Source organism: Mirounga leonina, unplaced genomic scaffold, assembly GCF_011800145.1.
Source record: "Mirounga leonina isolate KUSES-001 unplaced genomic scaffold, KU_Mleo_1.0 Mir_454, whole genome shotgun sequence".
NCBI classification, from domain to species: Eukaryota; Metazoa; Chordata; class Mammalia; order Carnivora; family Phocidae; genus Mirounga; species Mirounga leonina.
Genome location: NW_023270763.1, coordinates 6,590,055 through 6,606,790, shown reverse-complemented (window position 1 = coordinate 6,606,790; position 16,736 = coordinate 6,590,055). Strand labels below are relative to the sequence as shown.

General features: G+C 41.1%; 1 protein-coding gene across 1 annotated transcript in view; it reads right to left on the bottom strand.

The window, feature by feature from the left end:
• Positions 1–978: 978 nt before the first annotated feature.
• The window catches only part of LOC117999383 (cytochrome P450 3A12), a 93,066-nt gene continuing 77,308 nt past the window's right edge, over positions 979–16,736 (bottom strand). The window contains exons 7-11 of the mRNA XM_034988445.1: positions 15,431–15,497; positions 12,166–12,326; positions 10,072–10,298; positions 4,591–4,753; positions 979–3,408 (exon numbers count right to left, since the gene is read on the bottom strand). Coding sequence (XP_034844336.1) covers positions 3,313–3,408; positions 4,591–4,753; positions 10,072–10,298; positions 12,166–12,326; positions 15,431–15,497 — 714 coding nt within the window. The 3' untranslated portion in view covers positions 979–3,312. The remainder of the gene's footprint in view (positions 3,409–4,590; positions 4,754–10,071; positions 10,299–12,165; positions 12,327–15,430; positions 15,498–16,736) is intronic.

Here is a 16,736-nt window from a genome sequence, read left to right as displayed (position 1 = left end):
ATGCCAGCCCCTGCCTCACAGTCATATCCACTCTGTAATACAATTCTGGCTCCAGAGCTCCCCATGAGATCGGGCTACCCTGACCACAGCTTTGCTCAGCTTGTCCTCTTGCCCTACCCAGCTCCCCTCAATCCTTTCTCCTGAGAGCACTCTCGCAGTAGACCATTTGCTCCAGAGCCCCCACCTCAGGCTCTACTTTTAGGGACCTGACCTGAGACAATGACAAAGCCCAAGCTAATTTGTGCACAGTGGCATTCAGCTAAGGGGCATACAGGTGCTGAAATGTGGCCCAAGTTCTGTGGGTCCAGCTATGCAAAGGGGACACCTTTTCCTCATTTACCCAAAGCTACTGATTGATCTAGACTCAGCCCTGGACTGAGCTGGGATTCAAACCACAGGAGCTTCAGCTTCAGAGCACCCCATCTCTCAATCACTGTGTGGTGCTGCCTTGTTGTATTAAATAATACAAGTCAGACTAAGGCAAGGGACGGGAAGATCTGTGTAGGCTCAAGCTGCTTTTGTGACCCACTTCTCCCAAAAACAATCACAACCTTCTAGAAGAGTTCCTTCCAAGAACTATGTTACTGACACATCCCAGAGTAAATGCTGACCTGCTATTTTTCATAATCCCCTGTAACTCCTACAAAGACATTCTCCCACAAACTCCGGAAGTGGACACTGACACATTACTCCAAGTAACAATCAGAGCCCTCAATTCCCCCACCTGTCCCCACAATGTCCTTTATAGCAGAAGGACCCTGCTCACACATTGAGGTTACATGTCACCCCTCCTTTGTCTCTTTACTTCAATCTGGACCGCTTCCTTAGTTTGTCTCTGCCTTTTGTTAAAAAACAAAATTCCAGCAACTCAAGTTGAACATCTAATTGGTTTTATTAAGCGATTCATGAATCGGCACCATCCCACCTGCCAGCTAGACAGATACTCCCAGGAGGTGTACAAAATGCAGGGTTTTCTAGGGAGGAGGGTGGGGCAGAAAGAGCACAGAGGGAAAAGAAAGCATTGCTTCAGGCCAGGACACCTTCATTCTGGGGGATGGACTTGCAGGGTTTCTATCCTGCAGATGACTCGTTAGTGCGAACAGGAAATTTCAGACGACCTTTAAATTATCATCTTCCTGGGATATTCTATCGAGGTAATTAGGCATTGTTTGCTGTGTGGTGGGGTTGGGGGGGCAAGTGACTCCAATCCTGGCTTGTTTTTTTCTTTTTTATCATTTTCAGGACTGTGACTTTGTAGAAGATTACACACCAGTTACAGATTAGGAGTAGATAGTCCTTTATTTTGGTTTATCTGACAATTCCTGGGATTTCTTTTCAGGTTTGCCTCCTTGGCAAGAATATCCCCGAGGTGACGCTGGGTTCTTTTCACCACATCCTTCAGGTGATGCTCCATCACTTCCTCCTGTTCCTGATGAGGCTCACTGGTCTGCCAGGTCTCCGCTCTGTGAGCTGCTCTTTCCTCAGTAACTCATGGCTGTCTCAGCTGTAGTACTTTGAAACTGTGTGAGTGTCCTCTTCAATTGTAATCTATCCCTGTATTTCTTTCTACATGTATGTACTCGATTTTCCAGTTTTATTCAATGGGTTACAATCTCTTCCTATCGTTAGTGACCATGATGCCCAAATCGTGCCTGATGGGTGGGTGAAACCCCTCACATTAGCTCTGTGTCCTGTGGATGTGTCCCCATCACTGTGTAGCACAAGATGCTTCAGGCTCATCATGTGCTCTCCCAGCCTGGAATCAGCCATTTCTCTGAAAAGCCCTAGTTCCTTGCAGTCGAAAATGACATTTATAAGCCAAAAATGGGCACAAGGTATGCTCATTGCTCTTACAATGTCATGTTTCTAAGAACTGTCTGTGGAGAGAGGTAGGGGATATGTGTTTTTACACAAAGACAAACACACGCATTTCTATCTCTCTTTACCAATCTATCATGTATCCATAGGAAAGCATGACACTTCTCCAACATCGAGAAACCCCTGAAACCATGTAGCTTTAATATATTTACTTATTTGATCAATCCCCTTTCATGTAACTAACCCTCACTCTATCTCTTCACACTCATGTATGCCCCCACCATGCTACTTGGGTTTTCCACACTGTAGTTAGGGTCCGGGGGTTCTTGCCAGACCAACCCTCTGTGTGGGGACCCTTCTCACTAAGCTTGGGCTCCCACCCATGCCAGGCTGCTCTTTCATGTGGACACCCTCTCCACTCTACTCAGTCTCTAATTTGGAGTCACTGTGACTCCCTTCTCTGCCCCTGACCCTCAATGTGGGGCTGCCCACCTGGCTGTGCCCCACCTATGGCTTTAGGACTGAATTATCCAGGAAGGAAGGCAAAGGAAGAGAAGAGAGGAGAAGGGAAAGAAGCGGTGGGGAGGGGAGGGAAGGAAAAGGAAGAATCCTGTGCAGCTTCTGATACCAGCTGAAATGGACAAATGCTTTTAGTCTTTCTGTCCAATCAACTGGCCAATCAACCACCTCTGATTCCATGTTCATTGTGTCGGGACAGTTGGGAGCTGAGGCTGGAACACAAAGAGAAAGCATGTTCCCTGCCTCCTGGAACAGCAGGGCAGATGAGATGAAAATGAATCATATAATACTAAGTGTCTCAATAGAGAGTTATAAAAAACATGTGCTCCAAAACCTGTAGAGTTAAACTCTGAATATACTTTCTGAGCAATGGGCAAAGTCACAGTGGGTTAACTCTCACCTATCTTAACATACCACATTGGAGTTCTGAACAAGCTCCAGCCACCCAGTGACTGTGATGGTCGCTGGCTCTCACTCATCAGTTCTACGGATTCCCCCTTAATGTGCACAAAACCATCAGTTAATACTTTTGTAAAGAGGTGTTGATTGACTGGCTCAGTGTGATAGTTAACGTAAAATATTCAAAGTAAGGCATATGATATAAATGTCTCTAGCACAGTCATGACACTAATTCTTGTTTTCATTAAAGTTTGTTGATAAAATTGTTGAGAAAATTTTATTCTTGATCGGTGCTCAGGGGAGTAGCTGGCACTAACTGAGGGTAGTCTGTGTGAACCAGACAGGCTGAGTCTACATCTCCGGCAATTATTACCACCTCCTTCACTCTCCACAATCTATAATGCTCCACACAGACACCAAAAAAGCCAAATGAATGTATGGAATCCCTAGTCATCCATCACGGGCAGTACATGAAGGCCATCTTCGTTTCTGGGTTTTACTCACAAAGGAAATTGAGGTCTCTGGTGATCTGGGACACAGCTTCTTGAAGAACGAAGGGAAAGTCTTTAGAGAAAGTCAGGCTCCACTCATACTCCCATCTCTTGGCTCAACCTTGAGAACAATGGGTTTTTCTGGGCGAAGTAACCGTTGTGAATTTAATTTCAGGGGGATCTGCAACAGTTAAGTATATGAGAACCAACAAATGAAACCCTGCCAACAACAGAAGCAAAGCAAGCAAGATACATGAAGGACAATAATGCATTACAAACATATAAATACTATTTTTAGATTCATCTATCTCTGATTCTTTAAAATTACTCTGTAAGCTGTCAAGACTGGAGCATGGAAGCATTCATCCATCACTCTTTCAACAGAATATCTATTGAATACTTTGTACCAGGCTGGAGACACACTCATATTGGCTTGTGTTCTTTTTTTATTTTAATTTTAAGGAAAAAGGATGAGTGTTTAAAATTTAAAACAGATTCTTAGCCATTATGGCAAACAATTTTGAAAAGTGCCAGAGTTAATTTTCTTTCTTTTTTTTAAATTTTATTTTATTATGTTAATTTTGATATGTTGAATACTGAGTGTTTATTACACATTTTATTGTGTGGACATCCACACTGCTAAACATCCTGTCACCTCTGCCATGGAAACATCCATTCATGATGACAGATTGGGATGGGATGGAAGCACAGCCTGACCGGAGCCAGGCTTGTGGAAGGTAGAGCCAAGTAGCCAGGATGGCCTGGACCCTGGGAGTCCTTCACATCAGGCAGACATGCTTCACACCATTGAGTCTCAACCTTGCTTGCCCTTGAGAATCATGGGGGCACTTTTAAAGCCATACTCTGGGAGAATTACATTAGAGTTTCTGAGATGACCTGGGCATCCAGATTTTTAACAAACCCACTGATTCCCATGTACAATGAGGGTTTGAGAACCTTGGTCACCAGAGTATCTGTAAGTTATGGTGGAGAAGAGAATCCTTCAAAAGTCACATCGTGGTTATCACTGCATGTCATGACTATGCACAACATGTTCCCTCCCTTTCAGTGGACTTGAAAGAAATTTAAAATACTGCTCAGGATCATAGGTCTGTGCATAATGATGTCACATGAATGGTACTGACTACATGACCCTTATGACTGGGTGGTCATAAACCACAGATGTGGCACTCAAGAGCTGAACTAACTTTCAAGGTCACAGATGACTCCAGATAGATTCTCTGGCTGATAGAACAAATTACTAAGGATAAATGAGCCCCCCCCCCCCGACCTTTATTCCATATCTCTTAGTTTAAAAAAAAACCCAAAAAACATTCTTTTTGCAGAAAGTTCTCTCTCTGACCTGTGTTTCTTTACAAGGTTTGAAGGAGAAGTTCTGCAGAACTCTGACCAGGGCAAGTTTCATGTTCATGATCGCAAACCTCATCCCAAGGCAGCTTCGGGGTCCAGTTCCAAAAGGCAGGTGTGTATAAGGATTTATGTTGTCCTTGTTCTTCTTACTGAACCTGGCTCCACAATACAAGTTGGAAACAAGTCATTGAAACATAAAAACCATGAGACCTACATATTCAGGGTTCTCAACCGGCGTACATAGGAAATTTTGATGGGCTGGTTACTGAAACCCTGGTATGCTTATCTGCTGTGACAATTATAAGCTACAGGTCATTGGATACCCCTTCCCCTATGAGAGCATTCAGTCTTGTTGAAGAGATGAGAGATGAATGCTTTTGAAAAGATTTATCTTAAACACTAGAATTATATTCAGGGTGATGAGATGTTCACACTCTGAAAGGCAAGCAAGAAATGAGCCTGACTGAAGGTAGGATCCTGCCTCCACTGACTGATACTGGTCATCTATCCATGGAAAAGGGAAGCAGGAGAAATGCCTCCCATGATTTACATTGTTATTTTTTCCCTTGACTTCCCTACCCTCCCTGCTAGGACCACCCCCAACCACTTAAACAGATCAGATTTTCAGATGATTTACATAGGCACGTGATGCTATTCCACTATAATCACACTCACGGATATGAATAATCACTATAATTACTGAGTTTTTGTCTATCTGTTCCACAAAGCTATAAATTCCTTGAAGGTTAGACTTACACTTTATTCCAAATTCATTCTTCCATATTTATATCAAGGAAACATGTGTATTTGGGGAAAGTGATAATGGCATTGTGGTGAGGTATTATTTAAAACTCGTTATATTTGATTCCATACAAATTTTAGGATTGTTTGTTCCAGCTCTTTGAAAAATGCCATTGGTGTTTTGATCGGGATGGCACTGAAGGTATAGATTGCTCTGGGCAGCATAGACATTTTAACAATGTTTAATCTTCCGATGTATGAGCTTGGAATGTTTTTCCATCTTTTTGTGTCTTCTTCAATTTCTTTCATGAGTGTTCTGTAGTTCCTTAGGTATAGATCCTTTACCTCTTTGGTTAGGTTTATTCCAAGGTATCTTATGGATGGGTTTTGGTGCTTTGTAAATGGAATCGATCTCTAATTTCTCTTTCTACAGTTGCATTGTTAGTGTATAAGAAAGCAACTGATTTCTGTGCATTGATTTTGTATCCTGCCACATTTACTGAATTGCTGTATGAGTTCAAGTAATTTGGGGGTGGAGTCTTTTGGGTTTTCCACATAAAGTATCATGTCATCTGTGAAGAGAGAGAGTTTGACTTCTTCTTTGCCAATTTGAATACCTTTTATTTCTTTTTGTAGTCTGATTGCTGTTGCTAGGACTTCTAGTACTATGTTGAACAATAGTGGCGAGAGTGGGCATCCTTGACATGTTTCTAATCTTAAGGGAAAGGCTCTCAGCTTTTCCCCATTGAGGATGATATTCGCTGTGGGTTTTTCATAGATGGATTTTATGAACTTGAGGAATGTTTCCTCTGTCCCTACACTCTAAAGAGTTTTAATCAGGAAAGGATGCTGTGTTTTGTCAAATGCTTTTTCCGCATCAATTCAGAGGACCATATGGTTCTCTCTCCTCTTATAAATGTGTTCTATCACATTGATTGATTTGCAAATGTTGAACCACCCTTGCATCCTGGGGATAAATCCCACTTGGTCATGGTGGATGAGCCTTTTAATGTACAGTTGGATCCTATTAGCTAGGATTTTGTTGAGAATTTTGGAAACCATATTTATCAGGGATATCGGTCTGAAATTCTCCTTTTTGATGGGGTTTTTGCCTGATTTGGGGATCAATGTAATGCTGGCCTCTTAGAATGAGTCTGGAAGCTTTCCTTCTGTTTCTATTTTTTGAAACAGCTTCAGAAGAATAGGTATTATTTCTTCTTGAATGTTTGGTAGAATTCCCCAGGGAATCCATCAGGCCCTGGACTCTTGTTTTTTGGGAGGTTTTTGAACACAGCTTCAATTTTATTACTGAATTATTGGCCTATTCAGGTTGTCAATTTCTTCCTGTTTCAGTCTTGGTAGTTTATAGGTTTCCAGGAAGGCATCCATTTCTTTCAGGTTGCTTAATTTATTGGCATATAGTTGTTGATAATAATTTCTAATAATTGTTTCTATTTCTTTGGTGTTAGTTGTGATCTCTCCCTTTCATCATAATTTTATTAATTTGGGTCCTTTCTCTTTTCTTTTGGATAAGTCTGGCCAGTGGGTTTATCGATCTTATTAATTCTTTCAAAGAACAAGCTTCTAGTTTTGTTGATCTGCTCTACTGTATTTCTGGTTTCTAATTCATTGATCTCTCCTCTAATCTTAATTATTTTTTTTTAATAGTAGGGCTTTTTTTTTCTAAGATTTTATTTATTTATTTGACAGAGAGAGAGAGAGACAGCGAGAGAGGGAACACAAGTAGGGGGAGAGGGAGAGGGAGAAGCAGGCTTCCCGCTGAGCAGGGAGCCTGATGCGGGGCTTGATCCCAGAACCCTGGGATCATGACCTGGGCCGAAGGCAGACGCTTAATGACTGAGCCACCCAGGTGCCCCTAATCTTAACTATTTCTTTTCTAATGCATGGCTTAGGCATCATTTGTTGTTTTTTCTCCAGTTCTTTAAGGTGTAAAGATAGTTGGTGAATTCGGGACTTTTCTATTTTATTTGAGTGAGGCTTGGATGGCTATGTATTTCCCCCTTAGGACTGCCTTTGCAGTATCCCATAGGTTGTGGACCGATGTGTTTTCATTCTCATTGGTTTCCATGAAATGTTTAAGTTCATCTTTGATTTCCTCGTTGACCCAAACATTCTTAAGCAGAGTGGTCTTTAGCTTCCAAGTGTTTGAATTTCTTCCAAATTTTCTCTTATGATTGAGTTCCAGTTTTAAAGCATTATAGTCTGAGAATATGCAGGGAATAATCTCAATCTGTTGGTATCAGTTGAGACCTGATTTGTGACCCAGTATGTGGTCTATTCTCAAAACCACATTGAGATGCCACCTTACACCAGTTAGAATGGCAAAAATTGACAAGGCAAGAAACAACAAATGTTGGAGAGCTTGTGGAGAAAGGGGAACCCTCTTACACTGTTGGTAGGAATGCAAGTTGGTACAGCCACTTTGGAAAACAGTGTAGCGGTTCCTCAAAAAATTAAAAATAGAGCTACCCTATGACCCAGCAATTGCACTCCTGGGTATTTACCCCAAAGACACAGATGTGGTGAAAAGAAGGGCCATATGCACTCCAATGTTCATAGCAGCAATGTCTGCAATAGCCAAACTGTAGAAAGAGCCGAGATGCCTTTCAATAGACGAATGGATAAAGATGTGGTCCATATATACAATGGAATATTGCTCAGCCATCAGATAGAATGAATACCCAACTTTTGCATCGACATGGATGGGAGTGGAGGAGATTATGCTAAGTGAAATAAGTCAAGCAGAGAAAGTCAATTATCATATGGATTCACTTATTTGTGGAACATAAGAAATAGCATGGAGGACATTAGGAGAAGGAAGGGGAAAATGAAGGGGGGGGAAATTGGAGGGGGAAATGAACCATGAGAGACTATGGACTCTGGGAAACAAACCGAGGGTTTTAGAGGGGAGGGGAGTGGGGGGATGGGTTAGCCTGGTGATGGGTATTAAGGTGGGCAAGTATTGCACAGAGCACTGGCTGTTATATGCAAACAATGAATCATGGAACACATCAAAAACTAATGATGTACTGTATGATGACTAACATAATAAAAATTTTTTTAAAAAAGGAGATGAATGAAAAGAAAAAAAACCTCGTTATATTATGGAGAAGATACTGAAATGTTTACAGATGATATGGCTTAAAGTAATACGGAAAACAGATAAGGAATTATAATGGTGTGTGGATGGGGCAGCTGATATGGGTTAGTGGTTGTTGGGCAGGTGATGGGCACATAGAGATTCATTAAAAGTATTTCATAGACTTGTCTCTATAGAATATGCTTGTGCATATGTCAAAAATTCTCCACAGTAGGGGCACCTGGGTGGCTTAGTTGGTTAAGGGTCTGCCTTTGGCTCAGGTCATGATCTTAGGGTCTTGGGATCAAGCCCCACCTTGAGCTCCCCGCTCAGCGGGGAGTCTGCTTCTCTCTGGTCCTCGGCCCCTCCCCCTACTTGTGCTCTTTCTACCTCTCCCCCGTCTCTCTCTCTCTCTGTTTCTCTCTCTCAAATAAATAAAATCTTTAATAAAATTATCCATAATAGGCACTTTTAATACATGGATTTCATACGCCTGGCACAGTCCCTGACACACATAGGTAAGCACTTCCTCTCGTGGCTGAATCAATCACAGACAAGTACCAGGAGTGCTCTCTGGTTTCCATTCGAGAAGCTACAGGAGAGGGAACTCCTGAGCTTATGGGAACCATCAGGTCTCCTGGTCTAGAAAACGGATGACTTGGTCATTCTTGAGTTCTTTCAGCAAGTACTATGTGTAGATGTATTGCTAGCACTAGGGACACCATGCAACAGGAGAAGGGCTCTGCCAGCAGGGAGTTAGGGGTAGGGGCTAAACGTCTAGATCCCTAAAAAGTTCATCCAAATTTTGCTCACCAATACAATAAACAGGAAAGCACGGACTTTAGCAGAATTCAAGCTGCACCCAAAGCCACACTCTGCTCTGAATGATCAGAACAGAAAGCTCAAGAACCCTCCAAGGAGGATGTCTCAGACAGCTAGAGAGCAGATGAGCTTGCTTTGGATGAACCCCTGATCCTGACAGAGGTGGGAGCTGACACAGGACTGCAGCCACAGACAGCACAGGACCTTTGCACACCTCCGTCCTCAGGAGGTTGTTCCTCCTGCCGGCGATGTGAACTCAGCTCAACAGCCTCTGCTCTCACACTACAGCTATCAGAATCTGTGGTCCAGGGTTACAAAAATGGAATGTGAGAATGTGAGGAGTAAATTCAGAGAGCTAGACAGAGCAGAAAAACTTAAAGGGAAAAAAAGCCCCATTTTCTTAAATGAGATAATGGTGAAGTATATTATGGTATATGCATATAATCACAAACACAAATATAGTATGTTTTTATAGCTTACTGTTACATTAAGTAAGTAGTTCAAAAAATATATAATGCCATCCTAACTTTTAGTAATCTATGTATGCACAGAAAAATATCCACAAGGACATATATCACATGATTAATAATGATGTATGTGACTGGTGATGACATTAATTTTCTTTTTTCTCAACTACAGTTTGCAAAATTTTGACAACAATGATCATTTTGTAATAAGAAAAATACTTCTAAAAATAAAAAGATGTACAAATAAATAATTGTACAACCACATGCTTGTCATCTATACTAAGGAAATATCAGAATACCCTTCAACATGAGGGTGGGTTCCCCTTTCCAGGGTTCCCTGTACCTTTCAGGACGGAACTCCTCAGGCTCTGGCCAGAGATCCAGGTCTCGGTGAAGAGTAAAGACCGGCACCATCACCACTGTCCCTTTGGGAATGAATACACCACTGATTTCCACATCTTTCTTACAGACCCTCTCAAGTCTACCACTGATTGGGTATAATCTGAGACTTTCATTCAACACCATGTCCAGATACTCCATCTGTAGAAGGGCATCATAAGTGGGCAATGCCTGGAAGGAAAGAAACAGATTTTGATACATTGAGATTTGGGATCAACATTCAACTCACTCTACACACTGCTACTGAAGAGTTAGGAACACCTAAGAATAATTTGCTTTGATAAAGGGCATTTATGGACATTTTAATGTCTACCATGTCCTTTGACCTGCTCAATGGCCCACTGACATGTGTGCAATAGTAATGACAAGGGGAGACTGCAGGGACAACCCCCTAAACAGGACCTGAATCCTTCCCAATACCAGGTATGGTTTTTCTTCCTCATGTGAACTAAAGTGACTAATAGATTGTGAACCTTAATCTTTTTAAAAATTTTTTAAAAATTCAATTTAGTTAACATAGAGTGTATTATGAATTTCAGGGGTAGAATTCAGTGATTCATTGGTTGCATATAACACCCAGTGTTCATTACATCCGGTGCCCTCCTTAATGCCCATCATCTAGTTACCCCATCCCCCCATTCCCTCTCTTCCTCTCCAGCAACCCTCAATTTGTTTCCTATACTTAAGAATCTTTTATGGTTTGCCTCCCTCTCTGTTTTTCTCTTATTTTATTTGTCCTTCCCTATGACCCTTAGTCTTAAGTGAAATATGTTGAAGTCACTGTTCCCTTTCAAAACAGGGGTCACACATCTGCACTATGGAAGAAGAACATGCAACACAAAATATCCCCTCTTTCACATAAATTCTTCTAGCGGAAATATCCTGCTTCCTAGCTTTTCAATTATATTTACAGTATTTAGAGAGAAACACTCTATTATATAAAAAGTATAAATAATTGGGGGAGACACTACTTCCTTTCAACCCAAGTAGGGCAAGAGAAGGGTAGGATTGGATGCTACCAAATGTGGACACACAATTTCAGTTCTATGGAACGTTATATAGAGGATCAGAACCCTACTCTCAGTCCACCCTCTGTTGCTGGAAGGGTCTCCTTGTTGTTGCTTCAGGGTTTCACTGTTTGCCAAATAAGCCACTCCAGCCCGAGAGGCCAGGTCTCTTCCTAAGTAGGGAACTCCAGGTTGGGCAGGGATTGGTAAACAGTGTGGTCAATATGTGCCTATCACTTGGTGATATAAAATATATATATATATATATATTTTTATTTACTTGAGAGAGGGAGAGAGTGAGAGAGAGAGATCACAAGCAGGGGCGGGGGGCAGAGGGAGGGTAGACTCCCCACTACGCAGGGAGCCCGATGTGGAACTTGATCCCAGGACCCTGGGACCATGATCCAACCCGAAGGAAGACCCTTAACCGACAGAGCCACCCAGGAGCTCTGGTGTTATATTTAAGAGCCAACACTGTAGAGGTTAGAGGTCGATCAGGATCTAGGCACCCTGGCTCCTAGCTTGGCTTCTTCACCACTAGTTATATGATAATTTAAAACGTTATGATGTCTCTCTGTAGCCCAGTTTCCTGAATTGTTACATGGAAATAATAGGGTTGCCATTTCATAGGGTGTGTGGCAGAGACACTCACTGTCCACCCAATAACCATGAAGACCCCCATAGTTCCCAGCCCATGGGAACTTAAGGGAAACTATGCAAATCGGCTGTGAACTGATGAGATGGATGTCAGTTCAGGGCCAAACATTTGAAAAGCAAGAGAGCAACACTAGTTCCTTGTTCCCCAGCCAACAATTAGTCCCCAAGTTCCAGATAATGCAGGTATAAGAAAGTGGAGCCTCTTTCCCCAGTATCACTGAATAACTATATGAAGCAGACTCACCCCCATGCTGGACATGCTAATGAGTTAGAAGTAAACCTTTCTATGAAAACCCATTTGGTTTGAGGGCTAGTGTGTCACTGAGACATAACCAAGCCTATCCTGACTCCCTCTTCAGGTAGGTACCGCTCACCTTATTGGGGAAAGTCGCATCAATCTCCTCCCGCAGTTTCTGCTGGACATCAGGGTGAGTGGCCAATTCATATACAAGGAAGGAAAGAGAAGTGCTAGTGGTCTCATAGCCAGCAATAATAAAGATAATAGATTGGGCCACGAGCTCCAGATCAGAGAGAGCTAAAAGAAGCAAAGGCATTTTAGCTAGAGCAGCTGAATATAAAACATCACAGTTTAGATGATGAGAAATCTATTGGAAACTCCCAATTCCCTTGGGGAAAAATGTAAAAGCAATTCAGAATCAAACTCACAGTGATTTTCACTCTGATGTCTACCTTTCAGAGCCAGAAAAGCCAGAAGTTGTCTTGATCTGGTTATTCCCATGGTCTATACTATTCTTGGCCATCTGCTCCTGCTTATGCCACCCTCCCCAGCAACACAGATAGGTAATTTCAGGAGCTGGCATTTCTGTCTAATGTACACAGAGTTTTCAGTATCCAGAATCCTAAAAGGACTTCAGTCCTAAGTCACATGGGATAACATTCTCCCCCAGGAAAATTTAAATCCTTCCAGCTTAAACAGAACTTAAATCTCATTAGAGAGTTTGCAATGCTAAGGCTTAATTGTCAGGAAAAATGAATGATCTTTCATCTAAACATATTTGCAGGAACTTAAGAGAACACAATTGAGCTACAGATAAACTCTTGCTGCTCAAAGTGTGGGATCTGCAGCATCTGGGATTATTAGAAATGCAGAGTCTCAAACTTCACCCTAAAAGTATCAAATCAAAATCTGACCTTTCATGAGATGTGGTGATTTGTGTGCACAACCTACCTTGAGAAGCACAGATTATACCTTTCTGAGGTCTCAGCTAATAGAAGACCTGGCACACAACTTCTCAAGTGGATGATCTCCAATGTGTACAGAAACTATGACACAGACAAAGTGAGAAGAGTGGGACAGAACTAGGATAATCCATGCCATTAAAGGAGCAGAAGAAAGAATGTGTCAATAGCAGGGTACTGGCTGGCAAGAAATATAGACAAGCTGAATGCAGTGAATGGAATTAGCAATGCCTATTCAATCATGGCCTGAATCAGTGACCTTCCTTAGTGAACGGCCCCACTCTGAATATAAGTTGGCATCTCCTTTGATTTTCTCCTGGCAGAAACACAGCATGGTCATGCTCTGATCTCTTTGATCAGAACTGTATCAGGACATTTAGATATGTAGAGCACTGAAATGAACTTGGCACTTGCCACAAACACATAATTCACAACTAAAAACCATAAAAAAGTGTAAGAAAGGTCTATAGAGTTCTGATTTCCCAGTCATACTTTCTGTGATGCTGCTGTAGATAAATTCAACTATCAAATTCTTGCTCTCGATTACCATGAACCCCATGATAATCAAACTTTAGAGCTGTGCTGTCCAATAAGGTAGCCACTTGCCAGATGTGGCTATTTATATTTAAGTTTTACTTAATTATATTAAATAGAATATAAGATTCAGATCTTCAGTGACACTAGCCACATGTCAAGTGCTCAATAACCACATGTGTGTAGTGGTTCATAGAACCAAGCATATATAGAATATTTCCTTCATCACAGAAAGTAGTAGAACTAGATAGATAGAGAGATGGTTAGATAGAATAAAAGTAGACATAGTTATATATATCTATATCTATCTATCTATCTATCTCTCTCTATATATATTATATACTAGTGGTGTGATAGAGTAACCCCATCATTTTTCTCTAGAATCAACTGTTATATATTCAAGAATTTTGTGAGATGGTTGTCAAACCATAGATAGCTTAAAATTGACCACAATGGGAATATTTCGGTCATAGAAACAACTATAAATCAAGACTCCTTTTTTCTTTCAGATGCAGAGACCATAATTACATCACTGGTTATGGATATAGAAATATTTATCTTCATCAGTCCTGTGTAAATATATTTGATGTTCTTTGCTTGGCCCACTGAGAGGAAATAGAAACAAAGAAACCCTTGTAGCAATGAGCACTCCTAGATCCCAGATTTTGCTTTCTAAATACCACTTCTCACTAAAAGGAAACAGAGCTTCTTGGAGAAATGGCTGATTCCAGGGCTCATCAGGGGAAACAGAAGAGAAACCTGGAATGTCTCACACCAGAATGCAAGGAAATGCTCAGAAAATAAATGGGCAAAGGATACAGAATACTCTATGTGCTGTAATGGTGGATATACATCATTATAAGTATGTCTAAACCCACAGCATGTACAACACCAAGGGTGAACTGTAATTTAAACTATGGATTTTGGGTGGTAATAATCTGTCATTGTAGGGGCATTGATTGTAACAAAATTACCACAACGTGAGGGATTTTGATAGTGGGAGATGCTATAGGTAGGTGGGGCAGAAGGAATATGGGATAAATCTCTGTGTCTTTCACTCAATTTTGCAGCGAACATAAAACTGCTATAAAAAAACAAAATCTATAGAAAACATAAAAAAAAGAAGAACGAAAAAAATGGGTATAGGAGCCCACTTAAATGGCTTCTAGAGGACAAATCTGAAAGAATTGACAATCTAAATTTAAAAAAATGATGTAAGAGACTAAGTTATTAATATTAAGATCATACTGGCATATATAAATAAATATAATAATGATGATGAATGGAAAGCTCACCCTAACAATGGACTATCACTCCAAATGTAGAAGAAATGGTGGAAGTAGAAAGTCATCATTTTGCAACCATCATAGTAATAATGGTTTTAGTCAAATACCATCCATGGATGGTAAAAGTAGTAGGTGATGGTTTAAAGACAAACACCGTTATGTGCACAGTCACAAAGGCATCCTGCACAAGTTACTTCTTAATTACAAAAGGAAAAAAAAATTGGAATAGATTAAGCCAGTGAACACATGTTTAACCAAGTGTTCCAAGTGAAGGTCACCAACACTGGGGTCAGGTACCTCCTGATGTGATGAGCCTTGATGTGAATTTTCAGGCTGAGGGTCTGATTCAGTGGATCTGGATTAGGCTGGAGGACTGACATTGGAAACAAGCTCCCATGTGGCAGAGCACTGACAGCTTTGTCTATCATTGCTCTTCAAGCTATGAACAAACTGTGGCTGTGTTCTTCTGAAAAATGCTCTGGCTACCATTTGTATCTGAACATGTGTCTTTCTTTGATATTCTGATATTCCATCTGCTGAAAATCTTCCATATACCTCAGAACCACCCCCTTTCTCTGAATCGCCCCATCAAGAGCCATCTGAACCTCTTTTTACTTACCTTTATAGGTGTCTATTTCTTTGGAATTCTGGGAGTTAATCATCAGCTGAAGAAAATCTACTCGGTGCTAGAAACAGAAAGAGATATTTCAATGACAAAAAGTCACTTGTGAAGTCAAAAATAAAACAGGGGTGCAGTACCTAAATTCTTTCCTGAGAATACGGCCCCTTTACATCCAGAAGTTACTAGTGTTCAGAGGCATCGATGAACAAAAATGTCCAGCTACAAATCTTTTTTTAAAATTTTTTATTAACATACAATGTATTATTTGTTTCAGAGGTACAGGTCTGTGATTCATCAGTCTTACACAATTCACAACGCTCACCATAGTACATCCCCCCTGCAATGTCCAGCACCCAACCACCCCATCCCTCCCACCCCCCTCCCCTCCAGCAACCCTCAGTTTGTTTCCTGAGATTAAGAGTCTCTTATGGTTTGTCTCCCTCTCTGGTTTCATCTTGTTTCACTTTTCCCTCCCTTCCCCTATGATCCTCTTTCTTGTTTCTCAAAATCCTCATATCAGTGAGATCATATGATACTTTCTCTTTCTCTGATTGACTTACTTCACTTAGCATAATACCCTCTAATTCCATCCATGTCATTGTAAATGGCAAGATTTCATTTTTTGATGGCTGCATAATATTTCATTGTATATATATACCACATCTTCTTTATCCATTCATCTGTTGATGGACATCTTGGCTCTTTCCATAGTTTGGCTATTGTGGACATTGCTGCTATAAACATTGGGGTGCATGTGCCCCTTCGGATCACTACATTTGTATCTTTGGGGTAAATACCCAGTAGTGCAATTGCTGGGTCATATGGTAGCTCTATTTTCAACTTTTTGAGGAACCTCCATACTGTCTTCCAGAGTGGCTGCACCAGCTTGTATTCCCACCAACAGTGTAGGAGGGTTCCCCTTTCTCTGCATCCTCACCAACATCTGTCGTTTCCTGACTTGTTAATTTTAGCCATTCTGACTGGTGTGAGGTGGTATCTCACTGAGGTTCTGATTTGGATTTCCCTGATGCTGAGTGATGTTGAGCACTTTTTCATGTGTCTGTTGGCCATTTGGATGTCTTCTTTGGAAAAATGTCTGTTCATGCCTTCTGCCCATTTCTTGATTGGGTCATTTGTTCTTTGGGTGTTGAGTTTGATAAGTTCTTTATAGATTTTGGATACTAGCCCTTTATCTGATATGTCATTTGTAAATATCTTCTCCCATCCTGTCGGTTGTCTTTTGGTTTTGTTGACTGTTTCCTTTGCTGTGCAAAAGCTTTTTATCTTGATGAAGTCCCAATAG